The 23,881-nt window shown below is 40.7% G+C and overlaps 1 protein-coding gene across 1 annotated transcript in view; it reads right to left on the reverse strand.

Annotated features, from left to right (window-relative positions):
* The window catches only part of Kdm3a (lysine demethylase 3A), a 44,286-nt gene extending 22,313 nt beyond the window's left edge, over positions 1-21,973 (reverse strand). Inside the window, exons 1-10 of the mRNA XM_059257950.1 lie at positions 21,684-21,973; positions 20,903-21,118; positions 13,856-14,011; positions 12,370-12,480; positions 9,056-9,158; positions 8,342-8,466; positions 8,050-8,122; positions 7,863-7,951; positions 1,856-2,019; positions 293-807 (exon numbers count right to left, since the gene is read on the reverse strand). Of these exons, the coding sequence (XP_059113933.1) occupies positions 293-807; positions 1,856-2,019; positions 7,863-7,951; positions 8,050-8,122; positions 8,342-8,466; positions 9,056-9,158; positions 12,370-12,480; positions 13,856-14,011; positions 20,903-21,088 (1,522 nt within the window). The 5' untranslated portion in view covers positions 21,089-21,118; positions 21,684-21,973. The remainder of the gene's footprint in view (positions 1-292; positions 808-1,855; positions 2,020-7,862; positions 7,952-8,049; positions 8,123-8,341; positions 8,467-9,055; positions 9,159-12,369; positions 12,481-13,855; positions 14,012-20,902; positions 21,119-21,683) is intronic.
* Positions 21,974-23,881: the final 1,908 nt, after the last annotated feature.

A 23,881-nucleotide genomic window follows, 5' to 3' on the forward strand; every position in this document is an offset into this window, starting at 1 on the left:
GGTGGTGGCGCACGCCTTTAATCCCAGCACTCGGGAGGCAGAGCCAGGCGGATCTCTGTGAGTTCGAGGCCAGCCTGGGCTACCAAGTGAGTTCCAGAAAAGGCACAAAGCTACACAGAGAAACCCTGTCTCAAAAAAAACAAAAAACAAAAAACAAAAAACAAACAAAAAAAAAACAAAAAAAAAAAAAAAAGAATTCATTTCTATAACATGGCTTCTTTGAATTTGTTTCTACTATCATTCACAGGGGAAGAAACATAACATTTGCCAATAAAGATTTTAAAACACTTACAAGTCTGGGTTTTATTACCGCTTCTTGTACAACAGCTTTCATTATCAACTTTTACTGACGTTTCCTTTAAATTCTGTGACTGGCACCCTACACTTGAAGGTTCGATCTTCTTTTCTACACAACTATTAAGGCTACTGACACCTGCTTTCACTTCAGGCTTCTCTGAAAGGTCATCGGATGTGGAAGCTGCATGCTCTAGGTGTTTCTGCAGTTCAGGAGTCAGGGCACCATCTGGTTCTGCCTTAGAAGAAGCCTTTGCAGGAAAGCATTCCTTTGGAGGAAGGCCAGTGACTGGTTGTAGAGCAGATTCCAGTCTGCTCTCCTCATCAGTGCTTGTTTTAGGCTGGATACAGCTACCTTTGGGCTCACTCAGAATTTTCAAGTCTCCAGGCCCAACCTGAGAAGATTTTGAAGAAAGCAATCCTGCTTTGCAGACATCCGGTTTTGTTCTCAGTACTTCAGGCTGTGTGTTTAGACAAGAAGAAAGTTCTTCTGGTAAACTCTGCTTATGGCATCTGAAAAACATAATAGGGAAAAGTTGCATCCTGGTCTTTCTTATCACTTATCATCCTAAAATAATTCAGTTTGCTATGGCAACCAGCAAGAAAGAAAAAAGAAAACTGTTATGGTAGAAACTTTTGGATAGGTTTCTGTGAGCTGGAGTGGAGAACAATCCATCCACGGCTCTGGAAAAGTGTCTTACACACTAAGAAAAATGAAATACTAAATGCTCCGAGCATGCTCTCCTGACACTAACTGCTCAAGCCACTTCTGCTTCGTAAAGCATAATGAACCTCAGCTTTCCCTCAAAACAAACGGAATCAGAAAACATATGCATATACTGAGTTAAGAAACTCAGGAGTTTTTAATGTATCAAATTAAAAGTCTACACAAGGCCAATTACCAAACCTCTTCTTTTTCTATTTCAGAAAAACCTGTGCTGATGTCTCTCATATAATAAACAAATTTTTCATTTAAATTTGCAAGAGAAAACTAGTATTCTTGCTTACCAAAACTTGAAAACTCAATCTTACAGCTGGCAGATGTATTAAGATAAAAGCTTTAAAGTATGTATGTATATTAGAAATATCAGAAATTTCTTCAAATACAAGATATAAACTTGACACTACTACCTACCACCAGCAGCATGAAACTCTTGTTCTCCTATGAGTAACAAGCCACCATGAGTGGCTAGAACCCAAAGCAACAAAACAATCTCATTTCTTGCTTGTACATGGAAATTATTCACTATTTCTCCTACTTTTTAAAAAATATTTTTATTTATTCCTTGAAACTACCATACATTTATCCAATGTATTACTACTTTTATTAGACTGATTCATTTGATGTGTGTTTTGACTGACTGAATGTCTGTCTGTGCACCACCTGTGTGCCAGGTGCCTTTGGAGGCCAGAAAGAGGGCACTGGATCCACTGGAACTGGAGTGACGGAGGGTTCTGAACATGGAGCTGGGAAGAAAGCCCAGGTCTTCTTTCTGCAAGAGCAACAAGTGCTCTTGAACTATCTCTCTTGAACATCTTGAACAAAGCACTACTCACTCACCCTTGAGGAAGTTTTGCTCCAATGTTAGGTGGAGAGTTGGCTGCCTGGGGAGTATTTTGCTGTCTTAGGTCCTTGCTAGAAGGAGTTGCTGCAGTACAGCCAAGCAGGATCTCCTTAAAAACTGTTGTAGGAACAGATTGTACGGGGCACACACTGGGAGAGGCCTAAAAGATACCAAACCAACAGACATTAAATACAAAATCCCTACTGGGAAATAATGTTAATGAAATTAAAGATAATTTCCTTTGTTTAATGCAAAGCAAGCACAAAACCATTGCCAAATAAAGACCAGCATAATAAACAAGTGATAAATCAAACACCAAGAACTCTTATACCATATAAGTGATCCTACAAGATTACAAGCTGATCTTTTCCAGAACTCTGCCACTGTGTAAGGAAGAGAGATGTGGCAATTGCTTTATTAATGCAATGCATAGAGGTGAACTTTTACGTGACAGCATCAATGGCTGCTGCTTCACATGCAATCATCTGGCTATGACTCAAGTGCCCACCACGCACTTACTGCGTAGATTGGCAGGAGACCAGACCACATAGGACTCTTGTAGGCAATGGACCTACTGGGTACCACGATAAGCCTTGGCAATGCAATAAAGACTGAGGACACGATTCCTTTTCTTATGTGGCTCATCAAGTCACAAAGGTCACCCCAAGCTGCAAAAAATATTAATTCATGACTGGCCTATGGGAAAAAGCTGGGATATCTTTCCCCCTTCCCTTCCCATGTAATTTTACCTTTGTAAAAACAAAAACATTAGAGATCCACACCTTATATTTATGTTAGCTAAAGAAATAGAATTCCCTACCATGAGGAAAAAAACCAAACATCTAAACTTCAGACAACTTTTGTATGGTGGACTGTGCAGTCAGTTGACCAGCTTTTACTGGACTCCATCTGTACATCAGTCCTAGGCCTTTCTGAGAAATGTCATATGCCATGACCTCTATTTACCAAATCCAAACCTAAAGTCTTCAGTTCTTCATCTAATAACCTCTAAACTGTGACACACAACTTTCCTCAAGTTTTTAAAACCTGACAATTGCCAACATGTTAAATGCCATCTACACATGAATCATTTTTGCATTTACTCTAGTAGGCAACCTTGAAAAGACTTATCTAATACAGAATTTTTAAAAAAAAAAATAAGAAAAATTTAATTATCAAAGTTCTGGCTTAGTTTTGATAACCACTTACTAAATCACTAGTCTCCAAAAGCTGAATTACCACATCATTATAAATGCGTATTCAAGGTTTGCTTTTATCAACACTTCTTCCATCTGTCACCTCCCTTCCTTTGGATCCATCTAGAGTTGATGTACTGATACTTCAATCCTTAAATTACACTCTAAAAACAACAGACTTAAAAATTTAGATTGTAAACTGTAGGATATATTTTTACTCTGTACAATATCTATCAATCTGTTTAAGAAACTCTCCACCTTCCTCATTTCCCACATCCGATCAATAAATCATGCCTCCATTTTCAAAGTATCCATTGAATCTTTCCATTTTTATGACTCCACTACTGTGTTTCTCCCAGACTAGTCTGACTTCCTTCCACTCTTGCTAACCCTAATCTTCACATTTCTACCCAGATCTACCCCATTGTAGACTAACCTTTACAAAGCATTCATCAAGTAAGGCTATCCCCCACTACCTACCTACAAGAACCACACACAGTCCAGCCTCCTGCCAACTGTGGCTCCTCTCACTGAACTCTTCTGCCCCACTCCTCCAGCTGAGCTGGCTTCTCTGTCAACACTCTTCCGAAGCCTTTTCAGTCTGGGCTTTGTCCTTGCTGTCCCTGCTGTCTACAGTTTTCAGTGGCTGGCTACTCCCAACTTCTTACCCTTAAATTGGCTGAAGTGCTTGCTATTCCTCAGAATCTCAGGTTACTCACTGCAATAGAGTGTTCTAGAAGCCCCTCCTTAGCTTTATCACAGCCTCATTTCCTTTCCCATAGCACCTGTTACACTAGGAAAGTATCTTTTCCTTAGTTGTTGCACAATGTACACTTAGGGGTATAGGCCACTCTTTTATCCTGTCTGAACTCATCAAGCCAGACATAAGCAGATGATCAGTAACACTGGTGGGATGATATATGCATGACCAGATGGATGACACAGTAACACTTCGTATTAAGTAACTATAGGTTAAGTGTCAGAGGTTACCTGAAATGATAGGCAGCAGTAATGCTCACCACGGTAGATCAGTATCTCCCACATAGCACTCAGTAAATATTTGTTGGAAGGGGAGATAGAGTGAAGGGAAAGGGGAGGAGTCTGCAGTTTTTACAATGGTGATTCATCAAGGAAAGGATTTGGGGAGAAGTAACAACAGTAGCACAGTGGGTAAAAGCACTGGATTCTGGTGTCAGACCTTGGTTTGTGATCCAGTTTCCGACATTTCTTAGCCACTGTTCCCATTTATACGGTGATGTTAACATTTACTACAGTGCTTGGCACACAGGAAAATCAATTTTAGAGATAAGCTCATAAAGCAGTAAAATCTTGTACAAATGTTCTTGATTATGTCACTGTGTGACAGAATCAGCGTTACCCGAGACTGTTTTCTTTAAGAATGTGAAGAATACCTCTCCATACCCTGCCTAAGACTCAACAGGGACAGGACTCCTGATCCCCAAACCCATCTTCACGCACACACTTCTGCACTGGCCTCTGACTTGACAAAGGTCAAATTTTCTTCTTACCTTAAGAGTTTTCCCTGAAGGTCTTCTATACCAGTCATGGCAATAGTTCCTCCCTGCCAGCAGACGGAGATAATATAATTGAGTGTACGACAGTATTCTAAAAAGGTCACTGCTGGCTCGCACTTTTCAGCAGACTCTCCCAATTAACCCAGCAGCATCATAACTCTGAGGAATAGTCTGCTAGGCAGAGAAGACCTTCAAGGAACAGATGTCACTGGCAAGCATGTTTATCTTAACCACACCACAGCCAAATGTCTCACCTACCTAATCCCAAACTCCTGTCTTCCAAAGGCCACCCTACAAGTCAACCTGTGCCAGTGCAAGGTACTTGGAAAATGGTGCCAACTGCTACTGTACTCACCTGTCTCTGACATTCACAGTAACTGCCTGCTTTCTGTTTCTTTACCTGTTCAGCTCTCCTAAAAGCTAGGTCAGGCCATTGTTTCCAAAACTTTCTCAATTATAAAATCACTCTGAATATTAAAGAACACTGATACGGGAAAATATTCGCAAGGAATCAAGGAGGATACAGGAGTTTCAAAAGAGACATTCTAACTCCAGGCCTCTGTGATACATAAAAGGAAGGGCAAGAGGAAAGAGCCTAGAGGAACAGCTACCATTTCTTTGCTTCACTATACTTTTCTAGACTAACCATAAAATTTGAAGAAATAGTGCCAGACCCCTAAAGCCTCTAGGACACAGGTAAAACCCTACTACTGTCAACTTCCTTTAGAATAGCCTGACTGTGGTTAAGAATTAAAGTTGCTATGTTTCTTCTGTTAGCCTCCTCTCCGGCTCCCAGGTCACCCATGTTGATGACAAACTGAAGGTGGATAACCAATGAGCATATCACACTATAACCCAGACTCAAGTGATCCTCCTGCCTCAGACTTCTAATAACTGGGACGACAAAAGTTCACCACTGCGTCTGATAAAATCTGACATTTTTAAAATATGAAATGTCCTTTCTCATTTTCCATGTATAGGTTAACAAACTATCTATTATCTCCAGGCCAAAGTTCAGGTTTAATTTTTAAATAGTCTCTACTCTATCCAACAACCAGTTCAAGAGCGCACAAACTTACTAAACCAAGCATGAGCAGATAATACAGACATGCTCATCAAAGTTAAAGTCTTCTTTCCCTACTGGTGTGAGTCAAGCAGAGGATCACTATGTATCAGTACGTTTTACAAGAAGTGCCTTAAACGTAAGTTTACCTGGCTTAATCGCCCTTCCCGCACTCTGAAGAACTCACACACACACACACACACACACACACACACACACACACACACACCCCGAGGTCTCTACAGACCCCACTTCTGTCAGCATCTCAGGACAATTTCCCAACATCCAATCGAGGTGCACCATTCCCATTCCGTGACCTTCCCCTCCTACAACTCTCGTTCTCACCACACGTCTGACAGGGAACTCAGCCAACCGGCCTTTCCTCACTTCCATCACAGACTCAACAACGCTCTCCAGTCAAAAGCTGACAGGTTGTAACTGTACTCACCCTGACTTAGCTTCTCTCTCACAACCCTGACTGACCTGGCAAGATCCTCTCGGAGCTTCACCCTAAGGTGTACTGCATTCGTTTTCTCTTTGTAGTCCTTTAATACTTCTCCCTTTAAAAAAGCCTTACTACTCACTTCCTCCTAGAACAAGGAGCTCTAACCAGCTCAGACCCTTCTTACACCGAGAAACTACACAGTACTATACGTGGTCAGCTGACCACATCACTTGAGTCAAATTAACGCTATCCTCTTAGGTTACGACCTCACTTGAGATGCATTTACGGCAGCTAGTGCCATCAACAGTACCAGTGCCCATGTCTCCACTGTCACTTCCTCCCGAATTACACCATACAGTCAAGACCCAATTGGGGCATCCCTTCCTCCTCTGAAGGTGCTTCCTTTGCTTCTCATGCCTCTTGTCCTCCAGCCATGATGAACTACTTCCCCTTAAGTAAGCACAACAGGTTCTTTCTGAGAGCTGCCTGTGAGGTGCCTGCACAACTCCTGCTCAGGACATGCCCTCTGAGCTTAAAGGCGCCTCTGGGAGTCTATCTTTCTCTTTAGATAACTGGTTCTTCAAGAAGGAAGTCCGAACACCTTTTAGTCTTCAAGACTAGATATCTAGCACATAGTAAACACAGTATCTTTCTGGTTTCCTGGATGGGTATATTTGAAATTAAATGAAAAAATAATAATATTAATTTCTACAACCTCTTCACTCTTTCCTGAACAATGTGAGCCTCAACCAAAGAGATTTAAAGCCCAGACATTTGCAGGGAAGACAAAAAGCCCTAATTACCTTGATTCAGGTAACTTTGGGCAAAGTATCAAAGTTCTTATTGTCTTAACATAGATGAGAGGTTCAGGAAAGGCCATTAGACTCCCAAACTAGTCTCCTGGGTTTCTATAGTGAAGTGCTTGCTTTGACTCTACCTGATCCAATAATCTCCCCTGCACTTGATACAGAACCCTAGCTAGAGTCATTCACTGACTCACTCTCCATGCTATTTTTCCTTGCCTTAACCCCATCCCTAATAGTCAAGTGTCCCTCTTAAATGTTGTAAGCAGTCTGTTCGGTATCATTCTAGTGAATAATTTTGAATTCTAAACTCTAACCTGAAGCATCATAATGTGGGAAATTATTCATCACCACACGTTCAATTGGATCCCTAAACTGTACAATTTATTAGTCCTGTAACAGATCCTACAGACGAAAGGATGAACAGCCCCAAATAGTATATAAGAAGAGAATTAAATAAAGCAACTGAACTCACGTGGCATCTTTAAAAGCCAGTTTTTCTGAGCCAAAATTAATCAGCCATTTACTCTAAAAAGGTAACACATCTATATACTTCATCACAACTGACCAATGCGAGTCATCATTCTCCTAAGGCTGAGGATCCTATTTCAACAGACAACCTTCTCACAATCCTAAAGTTCTTCCCTTTCTCTCACTCATGCCAGGCATGTTTCCAACTTAACCATACAACTCAATTACCTTCAGAAACACCTCCAATGATAGTGTCACATACTGAGAATTTTCACCAAACAACTAAAAAATGAAACTTTTAGCCTCAAAAAATAGTGAACCAGAAATTTATATTATCTCCATCTGCTTGAGTATAGAAATTATGGCCAAGATCTGGAACTTAAAAACAGCAGCAGACAAGACAGCACAGAAGAGCAGAAGGAACTGCTCATCACTATTAAAGACTAGCCACGCAATGTTAAAGTTTCAGTAACAAAAATCAATCAGTTACCTCGGAGCAAGATTTTGCTTGTTTAGAAACCAAACTTCCATTATTCTCAGAAGACTTGCGTTTTACAGCTCCGACTCTTGTAGAATTACCTACAATATAGAATGGTGGGTAAGTAGGATTCCTTCTTTCTCTTAGTGAGGAAAAAGAAAGAGGAGGAAGAAGCACGGTTTTAATCAATGTGTCTTACCACATGTCACAAAGTTATCGTGTACAACTTCAACATGAATCAGTGCAGGGTCGACAATTTTCAGTGCTGGAATCTTAAAAATAAAACAAATAGACTGGAAATTTTTAAAATGTTGAGAACAATACTTGGAATTTAACACAACTAACACCATACAAATAACTTCTTTTTATAATGACTGTTAACACTTTTTATTTCTAACATTTGATAAAAAGAAGAAAGGATTTGACACCAAGAGCACAGCTCTGTATGGTACCCTACCCTATAAGATGATGTCAATTATCACTGCTTTTACCTCCTCACAGTTGACTTGAAGAGTTTTTGATGTTGGGTTTCCATTTACAACAGTTGCTGAAAACCACTGAGTAGATGGATCCAAGCTATAAATTTTTACTTCTGATCCAACAAGGTTCTTGTCACCTTAAAAAGGAAAAAAAAAGGAAGGAAAAACAATTGCATTCTCCCTCTTAAGAATGGCAATATTTTATATTACTATACTCTATGGAACCAAGAAGTACCACACTAGTCACCAAAGGTGAGCTGTCCCCTGTAGTTTTAGAATAATCTAATGCAGGAACCCCGAAAAGAACCCCTAAGGCAAAAGCCAAAACAAAACAAAACAGAAACAAAACTGAAGTAAAATCTTAATGGCTATGAAGCTGACTGAGAAACTAGTAACAGTAAACAGAAAGGTGAAGATTACCAGATAATGTCTTATCAACTTCATATGACAAAAATTCCAAATACAGCAAATCTATGTCAAAATACAGCTGATTTTGTAAGTGCCGCTTCTGAACTCTCAAAATTTATTTAGCATAATAAAATCCATTGGTCACCTAGTACCATATAGAAAGCAACAAATTTGTTTTCAATTTTTGAATTAAAATTTCCAATTTCCAACATCAAAAAAATATTTCTTCCAATGAGTAAGTGAAAGTCTAAATCCTAGCTTCTTATAGGTCCATCATTGGCTAACACATGAACTGTCAACAACAGATTATCTACACACCTTGTAAAAGATGGCTTTCATCCAAATGTTTTACAATCAAAGCTTGAAATTCTTTACTGACTGTCTGATTATCAGTAAGGGAAAGCCGAAGACTGTTTACGTCCTGTAAAATCAAAGACCACAAGAGTTGTTTATGAATGTTAAGAGCTGGATGTTTCAATTGCTTCAGTCAGATTAGTTAAGACAGCTTCTACTAATCATTTGATTGCATGAACTACTGCAACTCTAGTGAACTGAAGAGATCTAAAAGTCACAAACCACCAGCCACAAGTATTCAGCAGACTGAAGGAAAGTCTCCCAAGTCAGGAGCATGAGATGAACTACAGGTTGGGTTGGAGAGATGGCTCAGGGGTTAAAAGCGCTTGCTGTTCTTCCAGAGCACCCAACTTTGGTTCCTAGCACCCATGTCAGATGCCTGTTAGCTGCAGCTCCAGGGGACTCAATGCCCTTTTCTGGCCTCCAAGGGCACCCATACACATGGCATACATTCATACAAACACAAAAATAATTTATTTTCAAAAGGTATTCTAGAAGTCAACATGACATAATTTTATTATGGGAATAATACACAAATCAAACGGACCAATCCAAATAAAAATATTCTCTATCCCAAATCCTGTTAAGGATGGGGAAAAGTCAGAAAATACACAAGTCAGATGCATACAGTCAGTTCATCAAAATTACTGGTTTTATCAAACAATTTATTTCACATAAATCACTTCATCTAACTACTATTCTAAATGCACTTCTCTTGTTATAGAAGGTAGAGGGACAAACAGAAACTCTGAATGATAGCCTGAGACTTCAGAGTACGCCTGTTCTGAGACACTTCGTTCTTGGCAGTAGCTCCATTCTTGGCACTGCTCCATAGCTCCCTGGTTTTGTGTGCACACCCAGTTATGACAAATTTATACAGGAACTATCCCATCAATAGGAGTAACCTGCCAAACCCAACTTCTAATAGGGCAAAGAAAAAGGTGTTAAGCAGAGAGCCCTCCAGTAGCAAACCTTGAGGCTTTTGTGACTTGGGAGCCAAGCATGGCTCACTCATGTCTCCCACTAGAAACACTAGTCTCAGAGTAAGAGATCATACTAGAAAAAACTGCATTTCTCTTTACCCAGGTAACATCAGATAAAACCTAGAAGCTCCATAAATACTCAATCACCAAACACTCAGCTGTGGGTGTTTTTACTTCATGCACTTACAATTTCATGCTATTTACAATTTCAGGGGAAAAAAATTAAGATGATTCTCCAATTCCTACTACAAAACGAAACAATGAACTAACAAAGATAGCTCCACAGGGCTCTCCAATGAAGCAGACCAATTCTAGTCTGTTCAGGAGGGTTTTAGGGCCAAACAAATGTGTCAGTGGGTTCAGATACCCTTTTCTTACTCACAAATTATCATATTCAATGTCAAGGCAGACTGAGAGTTTCAATTCCAACTTCTGTGTATGTCAAAGGATTTTTCAGGAGCAATCTACTACATTTCTTTAGAGCAAGCATACCACACAGGGTAATCACAGCCTCCAACATGGAATTTGCCAGAAAAGTGCCTTTCTACAAAGAAATAAACTTTGACTGTTTTTTAGTCAAAGTAACAAATACACATTATATTCTTCAATTAATGTTGACAGTAACATTATGTAATTACATTCACACTGATAACCACAGTGCATTTTTCCTGAGAATAAAAACTTCAACCTCAATTTTTTTAGTCTTAAGAAACAGAACTAAGAATTCTACTTTCACTGAAAAGGTAGGACACATAAAAGATGTAAACTCTGAAACAGTGCCCAGAAGTAAAAATTACTCTTATTACTCAGAAAGTAAAACATCCACTTCACTGATAATTCCCTGACCCTTACTTATGGCAAGTCATTCTTCCATTTAAAGCAGGAAAATCCCTTGCCTTGAGCCTCCCTAACACACAACCTGCATCGGAAACTAACTCAGGAGCAAGCACGTTCCTGTGCCAATACCTGAAACATTATCCAGTACATTCATTATCAGCCTTGTTTTTCAGGACAAGGAAGTGACACACAAGAAAACCAGTGTTCTAGGCTTTCCAATATAGGCCTAGCAATCCTGTTGACCACTGATTCCAAATTGCCTGTTAGCAAATGGAGATGTTTAATTAACTCTGCATGACACAGAAACAAAGAGACTCCAAATCACAAAGCAGAAGTGGAAAGGGGGGTTAGTAAAGCTTAATAAAATGCTATCTAAAAGATGAACGTTATCATGAAGCCAACACTATTCTTAAGGTAGCAATCCCTCCCTTCTAAAAAATTCTTAACAAGCACCTATGGGCAAGATCCAAGAGCTTTTACAAGATCCAAGAGCTTAACTGTTGTAAAGAAGATCTGAGTTTTGCAAACTGATTGCACGCACACTGTAACTACTGCTGATACTGAGAAGTGACTACACAATTGCTAACAACACTGGACTAGGGAACACAGAACAACTGCTCTGAGGAGATATACACCGGCTTGGTGAACCTCTAGTCTACATTTCATCAGCTGATCAATATGCAACAATTTTATATTATGTATACATCTGTTCAGAGACAGATGTCTCACTTAATATATATTGCTATTCCACTAACCCTGAACCTCATGGCTGAACAAAACTTAGTATCTAATGTAACCTTTCTTTCTTTACTACTTTCTTGCACCAGACAGCACTTAAAACAATGAAATTACAGGGAAAAAAAGAAAAAGAAAAGAAAGAAAAAGAAAAGGAAGAAAGAAAAGAAAAGAAAGAAAAAAGCAAAGAAGGGGATGGGAGAAAATGGAACAGAAAAAAAAGCATCACTAAAATGCACCATGAAATTTCTTCACACTATCAAAGCTGAAAAAGGCAGAAGACAATCTCCCTGTGTGACTTCAGCTGGGACTAGCATTGGGGAAACTGAAAATTGTTGCTCTGTGCAGAACTCCACAGGGCCATGCACCACAAGCAGCAATTGGGGGTTATAAATACATTTGAGCAAAAAGGCAAACTCACAAGCTAAGACCCATGAATGAAGATTACATGTATGTATACCTATATAAATAGTAACTTTGAAAAATCATTTTATATCACATACCTTTTTCCACAGCACACAACACATCAATGTGATACTGCTGTCCTTTTAATTCCAAAGGGACAGCACAAACCCACAGGCTAACACTAAGAGATGCTACCCAACAACTTTTGGTAAGTTTTTCGCTATTAGGCATCTTCATGAGGGCAATGAATAAGAGTGTTTTACTTCTCCCATTAAGAGAACTTCTATTTGGATGTTAAATACTATTCCTATGGTTTACCTGTATAGGCTTCAAAAGGTCTTTGGAAACAAATACACTTTGTTGATCTCCAAGGAACCGAACAGAAGTTATGGATCCCAAGCCAGCTTTGTCTAGTAGAGATTTGTACATCTAAAAACAAAACAAAAAACTGTTATGTCACTGTAATTGCTATCAACAGCATTCTGGAAACAGGAATGGGCAATTTTCCACACATGAAGAATGTGACAGCCGGGTGGTGGTGGCGCACGCCTTTAATCCCAGCACTCGGGAGGCAGAGGCAGGTGGATCTCTGTGAGTTCAAGGCCAGCCTGGTCTACAGAGCGAGATCCAGGAAAGGCGCAAAGCTTCACAGAGAAACCCTGTCTCGAAAAAACCAAAAAAAAAAAAAAAGAATGTGACAAAGCCATTAAGTTTTTATTTACTGCAAGGATTTCCTAACATTTGTGCTGCCACCAGATTACAACATTTATTTAAACCCAGTAACTTAAACCAGATATACAGTTGGGAGTTATTAACAAACAGGTCTACAGATCCATGATTTCCCAAAAACTTAAGTTGGAAAAAAAAGTATACATGTTTTTCTGAGAGACAGGGTATATTTTTAGAAAATTCTTAACAGCTGGGAAAGAATAAAGGGTGAAATACAATCACAACCCCATATTGCTCAAACATCTGCAGTGGCTTTTCAATTAGAGACAAAATGTAAACTTTTGCTAGCACCCTTCACAACCTGCCAGCTCTCCACCCGCTTCCCAGCTTTTCCAACTACTCCATAGGTGACTCTTCTTGTTTCCAGCTCCAGTTTGTATCCCATGAAATCTAGCCTGTCCTCTCCAGACTATGCATCACTTTTTTGTTGTTGTTTTTGGTTTTTCAAGACAGGTTTCTCTAACAGCCCTGGCATTCATTCTGTAGACCAGACCAGCCTCTGCCTCCCAAGTGTTGGGATTAAAGGAGTGTGCTACCATGCCTGGCTGGATCACTTTGGCTCCATACTTACAATGTGGGTAAAGCAAAAGCCTATGAGTTTACAGACTCTTGAGCTCTTTCTTCCCGCCCTCCCCACCCACCACCTCAGGTCCTCTTTAAACGCCCATTGAGTCCAGTTAACACTGCTTGTTAGAATGCACCTGCCATACTTTTAAAAAAGTTAGCAGCAAATTCCAATTTTCTTCAAGTGCTGACCATCTGGTCAAACCAAAGGATCTGTGTGAATGTACGTCTGCTATATTCTAACTTGTGACCTTGACATTATCTCCACCTCTATTTCTAAGTGAAGAAAATAAGGCCCTAAAAAGTCATGGGACCTGCCTAGAGCCACAAAGCTCGCAGCAGGGCAGGCAGAAGATCCTGAGTACCTTTCTAACTCTTCCGTCTTGTCACACACACGGCACTGTAACTTGTTTCCCTCAAGGTCAAAGGGGCATTATATTTCCCTTGTTTCACCCAAAATGTTAGATTAAATGTTCTCTATTTGTCAGTTTATGAAACAAGTTTTACTCACTATTGCAGGCCATTGAATAACTCGCTCAGGAATTTCAGGTGATTTTCGTTCCGCCAGAACCAAGTTATGCTCTACTAAAAACACTCTCCTCAGAAGGCTGTAGACATCTATCCATCTTCTCTTCCTCCAAGACTCCCCATCAAATTCTACACACACCTAAACACAGTAAAGCAAACTCAATTATAAACGCTCTCATTATTCTACTTGAATGCATGATGTTTCTACTGGGTATGCTATCCCCATTTCACAGCTATAATATGAATGATAGATAATCACAGTCACACATGGAACAAGCTCTGGCTCCCAGGATACAAAAGTCTAAAGCACTTAGGGTCAGTGCCCTCAAGATGACCTCTGGAAGTCCCAGAACTCAAAGAACCCCCAACTAGAAGGGTTTTACATATGCTAATTAGTGTGATCTTTGGAGAACTACAAGGAATTTGAAACCCAAAATACTTACTGTGCTACACTGTAGTGTTAGCATTAAAGTGTGTTTAAAATGACTCCTCCACAACAACCTACCTTTAGAGTTCTCCACTATCAGAAGAACTTAGCACAAAGCCTGATATACATGGCTTCTCTTCAACATTCCTTCCAGCTAACCTCGGAAATTCACCTCCGAGTTAGAAGCCTACAATTAACTTCTTTACTCCATAAAGAAATATAGACATATCTCTAAAGGCCTGTTGTCTGATTTCCAGTACTGAGAAAGAATCCAGGCAAGTGCTCCATCACTGAGCTACAGCCACAGCCCATACAGTTCCTTACATGAAAATCATGACAAAACATACAAGCAAAACGGGGAAAAAAAACAAAACAAAAAACAAAACATAACCGCAAAGCAGGTCTCTGTTAGTATCCGAGTCAGGAATTGATCACAAGTCACAAGATTTTAAATTATATAAAATTACTGGAAACACCCCATTTCTCTAAGTCATTTATTCTAGATATTTAATCTTTTTCAACAGATTTCAATAAAATAATTAATATCCAATGCAGAAGAATCAATTATTTTTATTTAAAATTTCTCCTCCTACAAACCAGCCTCATTTTGAGTTTCAAGGATTAATCAATCTTTTATCTACGGAGTCTGCTCACGACTCCCACTCCTCCTCAGCAGTTGAGATTACCAGCTCACTTCATCTGCTAAAAGCTAGAGAATCCTTTCCTTGAAGGTCAACATCTCCTGGTGTGGACGGAATGAAAACACTACACAAGGTTAACTCCAATCCTAAACCTCCTAATCTGCAATGAGGCTATGGGCAAGAGATGGCTCAGCAGTTAAGAGGACTTGCTGTTCTTACAGAGGACTGGGGTTTGGTTCCCAGCACCCAAACAGGGGCACATAACTTAACTCCAGCTTCATGTTCAAAGACCACCATGTTCCTGTTTCCTAGCCAGAGAATCAGTTCACATCAGCCTGAAGCCTAACCCAGCTTTCAGTGACAGTTTTTTTCTATGTATCAGAAATGTAATAAAAGGGATAACCAGAAACAAAAGTACAGAATTAGAGATGTGGGCTTGAATTCCAGCTCCAAAGTTTTATTAAAATGATTTTACATGAACAAAATCAACATAAGAAACCAAAGGAAACCAGGTAACCTGAACCCTAGCTAAGAACCCATCATTTTGTATGATGTATAATAATAAAGTGAGTCTGATGGACAGCATGAGGACACAATTTCGTATTTCTAGCACCCACAAAAGGCTGAGCACGGCAGCACATGCCTGTCATTCCAGTGCTGGGAACAGAAGATCTGGAGGTTTGCTATTGGCCAGTCTTGTTTAGTCAGTAAGTTCCAGGCTCAGGGAGATCCTATCTCAAAGAGTAAGGTAGAAAGTAATAAGCAAGACACTCAGCATCAACCTCTGGTCTCTACCACACATGTGCATACACACCTGCATATGACACACACGTACACTCAAAAGAAAGAAATACATACACTGGTTTAAAAAAGTCTAAACCTTAAATTTAATCCTTTGAATCTTATTTTACTAGCTTTAAAATAAAAATAGTAACATCTACCTCTCACAGAATTTAGATTTAAAAATAATTATGAAGTATTTCCAGGCTTTTTTTTTTTTTTTTTTTTTTTAAAGACAGGGTCTTATGGCTCTAGCTGTCCTGTAGTTCAGCTGTACAGACCAGGCTAGCCTTACAAGAGATTTGCCTGCCTCTGCCTCCCAAGTGATGGAATTAAAGTATATGCCACTCTGCCCAGCTTAGACCTCATGGTAACTCTCACTGCTAGATCACATGTTAGGACTGGGAAAGAGTCCACAACATGATTATAGACTATCTAGCTATATTCACAAGGAATAGGGGAAGGATTCCCTTTAAGATACTAAGTAGCTGCCCAAAACTTAACTAACATCACAATTATTATCCATTCACTATTTGAAGCTTAACATAACCTAATCAAAAAATCAAATGAGAACACACTCTCAAATTTCAGGTACTTACAGAAAAAAAGACTTTAACTACTGAAAACTGTCCAACTTTTAACACTGCAAAATGAAAGCATCATCTACAAAGTCTAATTCCCAAAACTACACAATCGTGTTTTTAAAAAGAACAACAACAAAAAAATCTCTAATATTTTGTTTACAATTTTTTGAGCTGCATTTATAGCTACCTTGGGGCACATGCCAAAGGTTGGACACATCTACATGACTTTCAAGTATTAGGTTGTGTTTGGCTAAAATTCATATTAGCGCTGGCTTAAAAAAAGATGACTTGTACAAAATATATACTGTAATCTAAAACTTATGAGCTTTCCTCAACAATTTTTAGTTTCCTATCAAAACCCTGTATGTCTTTTAAAAGCCAAGGATGCAGCTCAGTGGACACTTGCTTACCATGCCTGAGGTCCTGAGATAAAAAATGTCAGGCACAGTGATGCAAAGCAGGGGGACCAGGAGTTCAATGTCTTCCTCAGTGACAAATTAAGTACATGAGATCTGTCTCAAATTATCAAAATTAAGGGCACTCCTCAAGATACTCACCTGCCAATATTTCTATCAGAAGATACTCATACTCAAAGACAACTGTATGCCCTATCAACCTACCCAGTTCCCATTGCGTTCTTTCCATGGGCGTACAAAGAGATGCTGCTTATGCTTAATTACCTATGGTTCACTACCTATACTTTCCAAATTTGCTTTTCTTTTAATTGAGTATTTATAAGTGGTACCTATCAGTCTATCAAATCTTGATCAGATGTTGGATAGTTCAAACTATGTCAAGCTAATTTTCCTCCCAACAGTGAAATCTTTAAGCTAATGGAGAAATGTTACATCTGATCAAGCTAATCTCCAAACCTACCAATTTTGGTTTAAACTCACCTCACCCTGGTATTTAATTATAAAGCCTTTGGAAATGCCAAGGAAAATGTGTCCAAGTTCACAGTAGGATGGCATGGTTAAGCAGAAGTTCTGATTATACACTGACTCTATGCCTAGCTCTACAATGCAGAGCATTAGTAGTTTCCCTACTCCATAAGTTAAAAAAAAAAAAATTCAGTGTGTGTGCATGTACTTATGTGTGCAGTGCTACTTAAAAATCCTACAACCTAGCCGGGCAGTGGTGGCACACACCTTTAATCTCAGCGCTTGGGAGGCAGAGCCAGGCAGATCTCTGTGAGTTCGAGGCCAGCCTGGTCTATAGAGCAAGATCCAGGACAAGAACCAAAACTACACAGAGAAATCCTGTTTGGGAAAAAAACCAAACAAAGAAACAAAAAATCCTACAACCTAACTAACATTCAATTTTAAGAGGTAAACGGTGTTTAGTGCACTGTGCTGAGTTTCTATTTTTTCATAGCTTCAATGGCAGTGGAATCCACAGTTTTCCAGTTCAATTGGTATAGAAGGACAGAGACTGGGCACCAATCAAAGCATCCAATTGCTGACAGTAAGAAAAAAATGGTATATACAGGAAATAAAAACTACTTATTTTCTAAAGAGCCAAAAGAGGGGGCAGAAAACTCAAGAAACTGCCCATTTAACGGAAGCTAAAGATCTACACAGGCAAGGTGGGGTAGAGGGCATTGTCAACACGCACATGTACCCTCTAGTAGAAATGGTAGGGTAAGATAAAACAAGTTCTTAAAACTAGGAAATGGTCACTGCCTCATCAGTAAATAATTTGTTTCCCCATAGTAAAAGAAATGGTCTTGTAAGTCCTTCATTTATGTATCCAAGTATTTGACCACACACTAACTGCCTTCGAGGTGTTAGACACAAAGCATGCAAAATAAAGCACACTAATCCCATTCTATCTGAATATTAAAGCCACTGTCAGAGGTCTGCCGAAGAGTGGACGTTATTTAACTTCCTTAAATTTCCTACATAAAAAAAAAAAATGTATCTTACCAATTAGGACACTTACAAGGGTTCAACTGGCACTTGCCACATAATAACCATTTGATAATTAATGACTCCACCATAACTTCTTCAGAATCTACTATTACATATATTGCTTTTCTAACTTTCAAAATCACTTTGTTACAAAGTCTTTTTCTAGGTGAAACAATGTTAAAATGCCTTCACTCTAGTTATCCTTCATCCAGCTGCAAGTCTAGAAAGGCTAGTATTATTAATACTAACAGTAAATGGACAGTTGCATACAACTTGAAATTCCCTTGAATTTAGCCTAGTCACTCCATCACCAAAAGATATTGCCTAAACCCTCAATGTCCCTAAGCCCAGATGTAAACATAGTCTTAATTACTTGATTCTTGCTTTAATCTCACTAAGCACAACTTGGTTCTAGAGATTTTTTTGGTTTGTTTGTTTTAGAGACAGGATTTCTCTGTGTAGTTTTGGTGCCTGTCCATGTAGACCAGGCTGGCCTTGAACTCAGAGATCCGCCTGGCTCTGCCTCCTGAGCACTGGGATTAAAGGCATGCACCATCGTCGCCCGGCGGTTCCAGAGTTTTAAGATACATTTTTGTTAAATACAACGTGCGCCTAAACTTAATTACTTTTGCTATTCAACTAGGGAATGTAGTGATAAATGCTTATGAAAAAGAAAGGAGATTTGCACCTTACACAAAGACTAAGTCATAAAAATTTCTCAGTAAGGCAAAATCCTTCAAAACAAAAATTTTCTTCAACTGAAATCCCAGAATACACACTGGCAAACATGGATTCAAATCCTCCCACTATCATTTAGTAACTAGTTATGCCAGCTTGGACCAAAGACTGAAAGTGAAGCTCTCACCCCCTCAAAGGCTTCTGGAGTCAGGAATATGGAGATGAAAATACACGTTAAGGACCTTTTGCATTGCATGTGTAATCCAACAGGTTCTTAATCATACGAGAAGGAAATACCTAGTCACCTGTCAACTTCCCAAGAACTAAGGACTATAAAGTTTAAATACTGCTCCCATTTAGATCAGATCAAACAAATATACTAGAATTTTTTTTTAACATGGCAGGTGAAAAAAACCACAACCATGACTGAAATCTAGTACACAGCCCATTTTATGTAGAAAGGTTATTAGCCAAGAGCAAATAGAATGGTCATCCCACAGAATTCACTATCTCTAAAACCAGACTTGGTAGAATGAGTGGGATGGAGGAGAAAAGCTACACTTCAAAGTATGTAGCAGCATGATGGTAATGGGGGAAGCCTCTGGAGGAAAACTTCCTGAGTTAGAATATGTTAATTCCTAAGGTGAAGGCCCTAGGCAAATAAACTTAGTCTTCCCTATGCACAAGATCTTTATCTGTAAAATGGGATCAACAACAGTACTTAGTAGCCCAAAGTACTGCTATAAGAACCAAAAGAGTGTAGCTGTTACTGATCACAACGATGCTTGAAATGTGGTTTAAATGCCCAGTGGTCACTCTTCCCTTGCAACATGAATACAAGGCACATGGTGAAAACGGTAAATATATAACCAAATATCCTTTTCCAATAATCCTCTGAAGACTTGTAACAGTATAGGCATGCACTGTCAAGTCTGTGTTCAAATGAAGTTTCAGAAATCAACATTCAACTGACAATGTTTGCTAAAACTTGCTTCCTCTGAGTAGTTTTCAAGAAAAGGGAAAAAACATAATGAAGTAAAGATCCCAAAGCATGTATATTATTCAGGGTAGAAAAGTCTTCTGTCCTGACAAACTTCCTTTAAGTTATCACCACTTTGGAGTCTTTGTTAGGAATCTTTTCTCTGATGTTTTTGCACAAGGGAGTCATTGATGACACAATGGCTTCCTCACTGCTTGTTTCCAGACTATCTTTTCACACTAATACTTGTATGAGAGAGTAGAATTCAGCCTTTCAAAAGCTCTAACTGAAAAAACTTCCAGTGTCATTCGCATTAAAAATATATTCACTGGTCACACCAGTTTCCTTTCTCTCCTTCCTCCCAAACACCCACATGTATTATTTCTGAAGATATTACTCCCAAACACCCAGAATGGGACAGCTCCACCCAAGGCCTCCATATATGGTCATATCCACACCAACCCAGCCTCAATGACAACAGGAACTCACTCCTGCCTCACTAACCATACACCAGCAAATACCCACCCGAACAAGCTGAACAGAACGAAGCTCCTCCTTCTACATTCATACTTCATTTCCAAGTTGTAAAGTTCAAAAAGTTGAGCGAACAAAAAAAGTACTTCTGGGTTAGCTCTTGGTAACTAGTGATTCTAAACGTCACCCACTTCTCTAACCTATTACTAATAAATACTCCTCCCGTTGGGGGTATAATCAGACAGTCCTGGTGGGACCCAGCGCCTGTATTAATGAAGCATGTCTGAACAATCCTAAGCCCATTATTAATCTCAGGCAGCTGGAGCTCTAGGCCAAACACACCTTGACGCTACACACCATTTCAAAGACTTTCAAGGTCTAGATTTCTGCACCTTTAGATCACATGCCAACTTTCTAGTGGCCCATTTCAGAAAAGAGAGGGAGGGGCGCTTGACTGCCGCGTTACCAAGGTAACTGAAAACCCTCTGACTGCCCAGCCCCAGGAGATGGGTCTTTTTGTTTGTTTGGGGGTTTTGTGTTTTGTTTTTGTTTTTTACCTTCAGATCTTTCTTGGTAACGTCAGTGTGGGAAACCGCTCGAATGGTTCCCGACAGCCAGGGCCACTCCGCGACTCGCTCCAAGTCCCAGCTGTCGTGGGCGCCGTCGCTGCCTTCGGCTGCGGACAGACTGAGGAATCGCTTCCCCACCAATACTGGCCAACTTTCTCCGAGCGTGAGCACCATGGTTTTCACGCCAGCAGGAAGGGCTCCTCCCTGCAAAAGGCACAAAAACAAAATGCGATGGGGGCGGCCGAGGTCGGAGGCGGCCCGAAGAGACGAAGCGCCTACGGGGACCGGTGGAGTGACACCCCCGCAGGTGGACCCCGCACCCCAAGCTGCCACCCGCGCCTCCCCACCCCCTTCAGCACTCCCCCGCCGCAAACACCGGCCCGAGTGCCGCGTGACCCTCTCGCCCCACCAACTTTCGCTTTTTCCAAACCTTTCTGAGCTGGACGCCGAGGGAGAGAAGGGAGGACTGCGCCGCAGAGCCAGCGCTTTTTCCTAAGTGTTCGTCCCCTCGCCCCGGCAAAGAAAAGGCTCCCCTAGTGCAGAGGGCTCGTCCCAGCGGCCGGTCCCCGCCCCGGGCGGCCTCGGAGCCGCCGTGGACTAGCTCGCGACTCGACACTTGCCGCGCCCCCGCCCCCCGCTTCCGGGCCGCCGACTCGGGCGCACCCCCGCCCGGCCTGCGCCGTGAACCGGGGCGACGCGGCGGCCGCCCGCGAGGGCCCTTCACCTTTCTCCCTCGGTCTCCCGCAGCCGAGGCCCGCGGCGCGCTTACCCCGCCTCCCGCCTCCCTGAGTCACCCGCGACGGCGACAAGAGAGACCTGCCGCCCAGCCGACTCCAGCTCTGACTTGGTTCAAGAGCTCTCTCTCACAAGACACGCACAGCCTCCCGGGCCCGCCCCCTCGGAGCCGCTGCCACCGTTCATTGGCTGAATCGCGGGGGCTGGGCGGGGCAGCTGAAGAAACTATCCGTTTCTATTGGCTAGGATGAGGAGGGCGGGGCGAGGAAAAAAAAACAATTCCTTGGCTGCCTCCTCCCTTTTCCCCCCCTCCGACTCGAAGCCGACCCCCCATTAGAGCGCGCAGAACGCAGACGGCGGATCCCTCCGCCGCTGTTCCATTCTTCCATTTGTTGCCTCGCGCTACGCAAAAAAGTCCCGCCGAATCGGTTATCGACTTTGAAGCCAGACAGAAAATCGCACAGGCTCACAGCTAAGACTGAATGGGGAGACCCAGGACCGTGAGCGCCTATTGGATCGCGCGTGAAGCGCGTAGGCTGTCAACCGAAGACGGACCTGCCAAAGGCGGAAGAATCTCACGGGAAAGGGGCGGGGGCGGTACACAGTCTGCGGGGGAGGGACGGGATGGGACGTGCGGTTTCAGGCGTACGCAGCTAGGGGGAGGAGCGACTAGGCTCCGGAGGCTCGTGCGCAGGCGCCAGGCGGGGCGGACTCCGAAGCTTGGGCTGATGGGTGAAATGGCCGCTGGAGGCGCAGGCGCACGTGGTGCTGATCGTGAATGTCTAAGTCCGCCATTTTGAAGGATAGGTGAAGAAAGGCATGGAGTTACTGGAAAATGATGTTCATTAAATCTAGAGGCAAACAATCTATTAAATGTTGTGTGGGGTGTATTTTTTTTTTTGATGTAAAATGGATAGAAGATGTTGTGAGACTTAAGAAATTTAAAAAGTAGATGGAGTTTATGATGAAAGTGATAATGGAAGAAAAGGTGACTTTGAAGGACAAAAGAGACAGAAGATGATTATGTGGTTTGTACCAGAAGATTCTTGGTTGAATGAAGAAATGGAATGAATAATTGAAGACTTGCTTTATGAAGCCTGGTGCTTGACCCAGCATCACATTTAATCCTTAACATAAAATAAGTGGAAATTTCCTGTTTTACAAATGTGAAAATGGAACATCAGATAAAGTTCAAAAATGTATTAAACTGGGCAACGGAGGTGGCGCACACCTTTTATCCCAGCCCTCGGGAGGCAGAGCCAAATGGATCTCTGTGGGTTGGAGGCCAGCTTGGACTACAGAGCAAGATCCAGGACAGGCACCAAAACTACACAGAGAAATCCTGTCTCAAAAAACAAAACAAAACAAAAACAAACAAAAAAATATATTAAGTAATGGATATACAATGCACATTAGTACCAGATGTTCATTTTGAAATATATTTGGACTGAATACATGACATTAAAAAGTTAAAGCTTGAATAGTGCTGAAGAATCAACTGAGTTGAATTTATAATATGCAGACCATTATGAGGTGGGAAATGGAATGAAGAAACCTGTCCACTTCAACAAAAGGCAGAAATGGGACCAAGAAAAACAAAAGAAAAAAGAAGAAAGTATGGTAAAAATAAAATGACAGGAATAAGTCCATTTGTATTTACAATAAATATAAATGGGTTAATTTTATTCATAAATGTGGAAAGGTACTTAGTATTATAAAAAAATAAGTTCAGACACAAGAAAACTGCAGCATAAGAAGCTTGAAACAATTATGGTAAATTTTTATCAGAAGGTAATCAAAAGAAAACTAATATCTCTGTATAGTTATATATCATTTAATAAAAGATATGTTCTGAGAAAAGGTTCAGTGATTTCATCACAGTGATAACATAGTGTGCTTACAGAAGCTTACACGTTACAGAAAACCTTATAGGATCACCATTGTATATATAGTATGTCATTTGACAAAATATTGTTATATAACTAAATAAAAGTAAAAGCCTAAAAAGAGGCATGGTGGTGCATGCTTTTAATCCTAAGTACTCTGGAGGTAGAGACAGGCAGATATGTGAGTCCCAGGCCAGCTGGGTCTACAGAGCAAGTTTCAGAACAGCCAGGGCTACACAGAGAAACTGTCTTGAAAAGCAAACAAATGAAAGAAAGAAAAAGAAAAGGAATAAAGTCCTGAAAAAAGAAAGGATTTTATACTAATAAAAGATTGGGTCTATAAAAG

The sequence above is a fragment of the Peromyscus eremicus genome, chromosome 3 (assembly GCF_949786415.1).
Source record: "Peromyscus eremicus chromosome 3, PerEre_H2_v1, whole genome shotgun sequence".
Lineage (NCBI taxonomy): Eukaryota > Metazoa > Chordata > Mammalia > Rodentia > Cricetidae > Peromyscus > Peromyscus eremicus.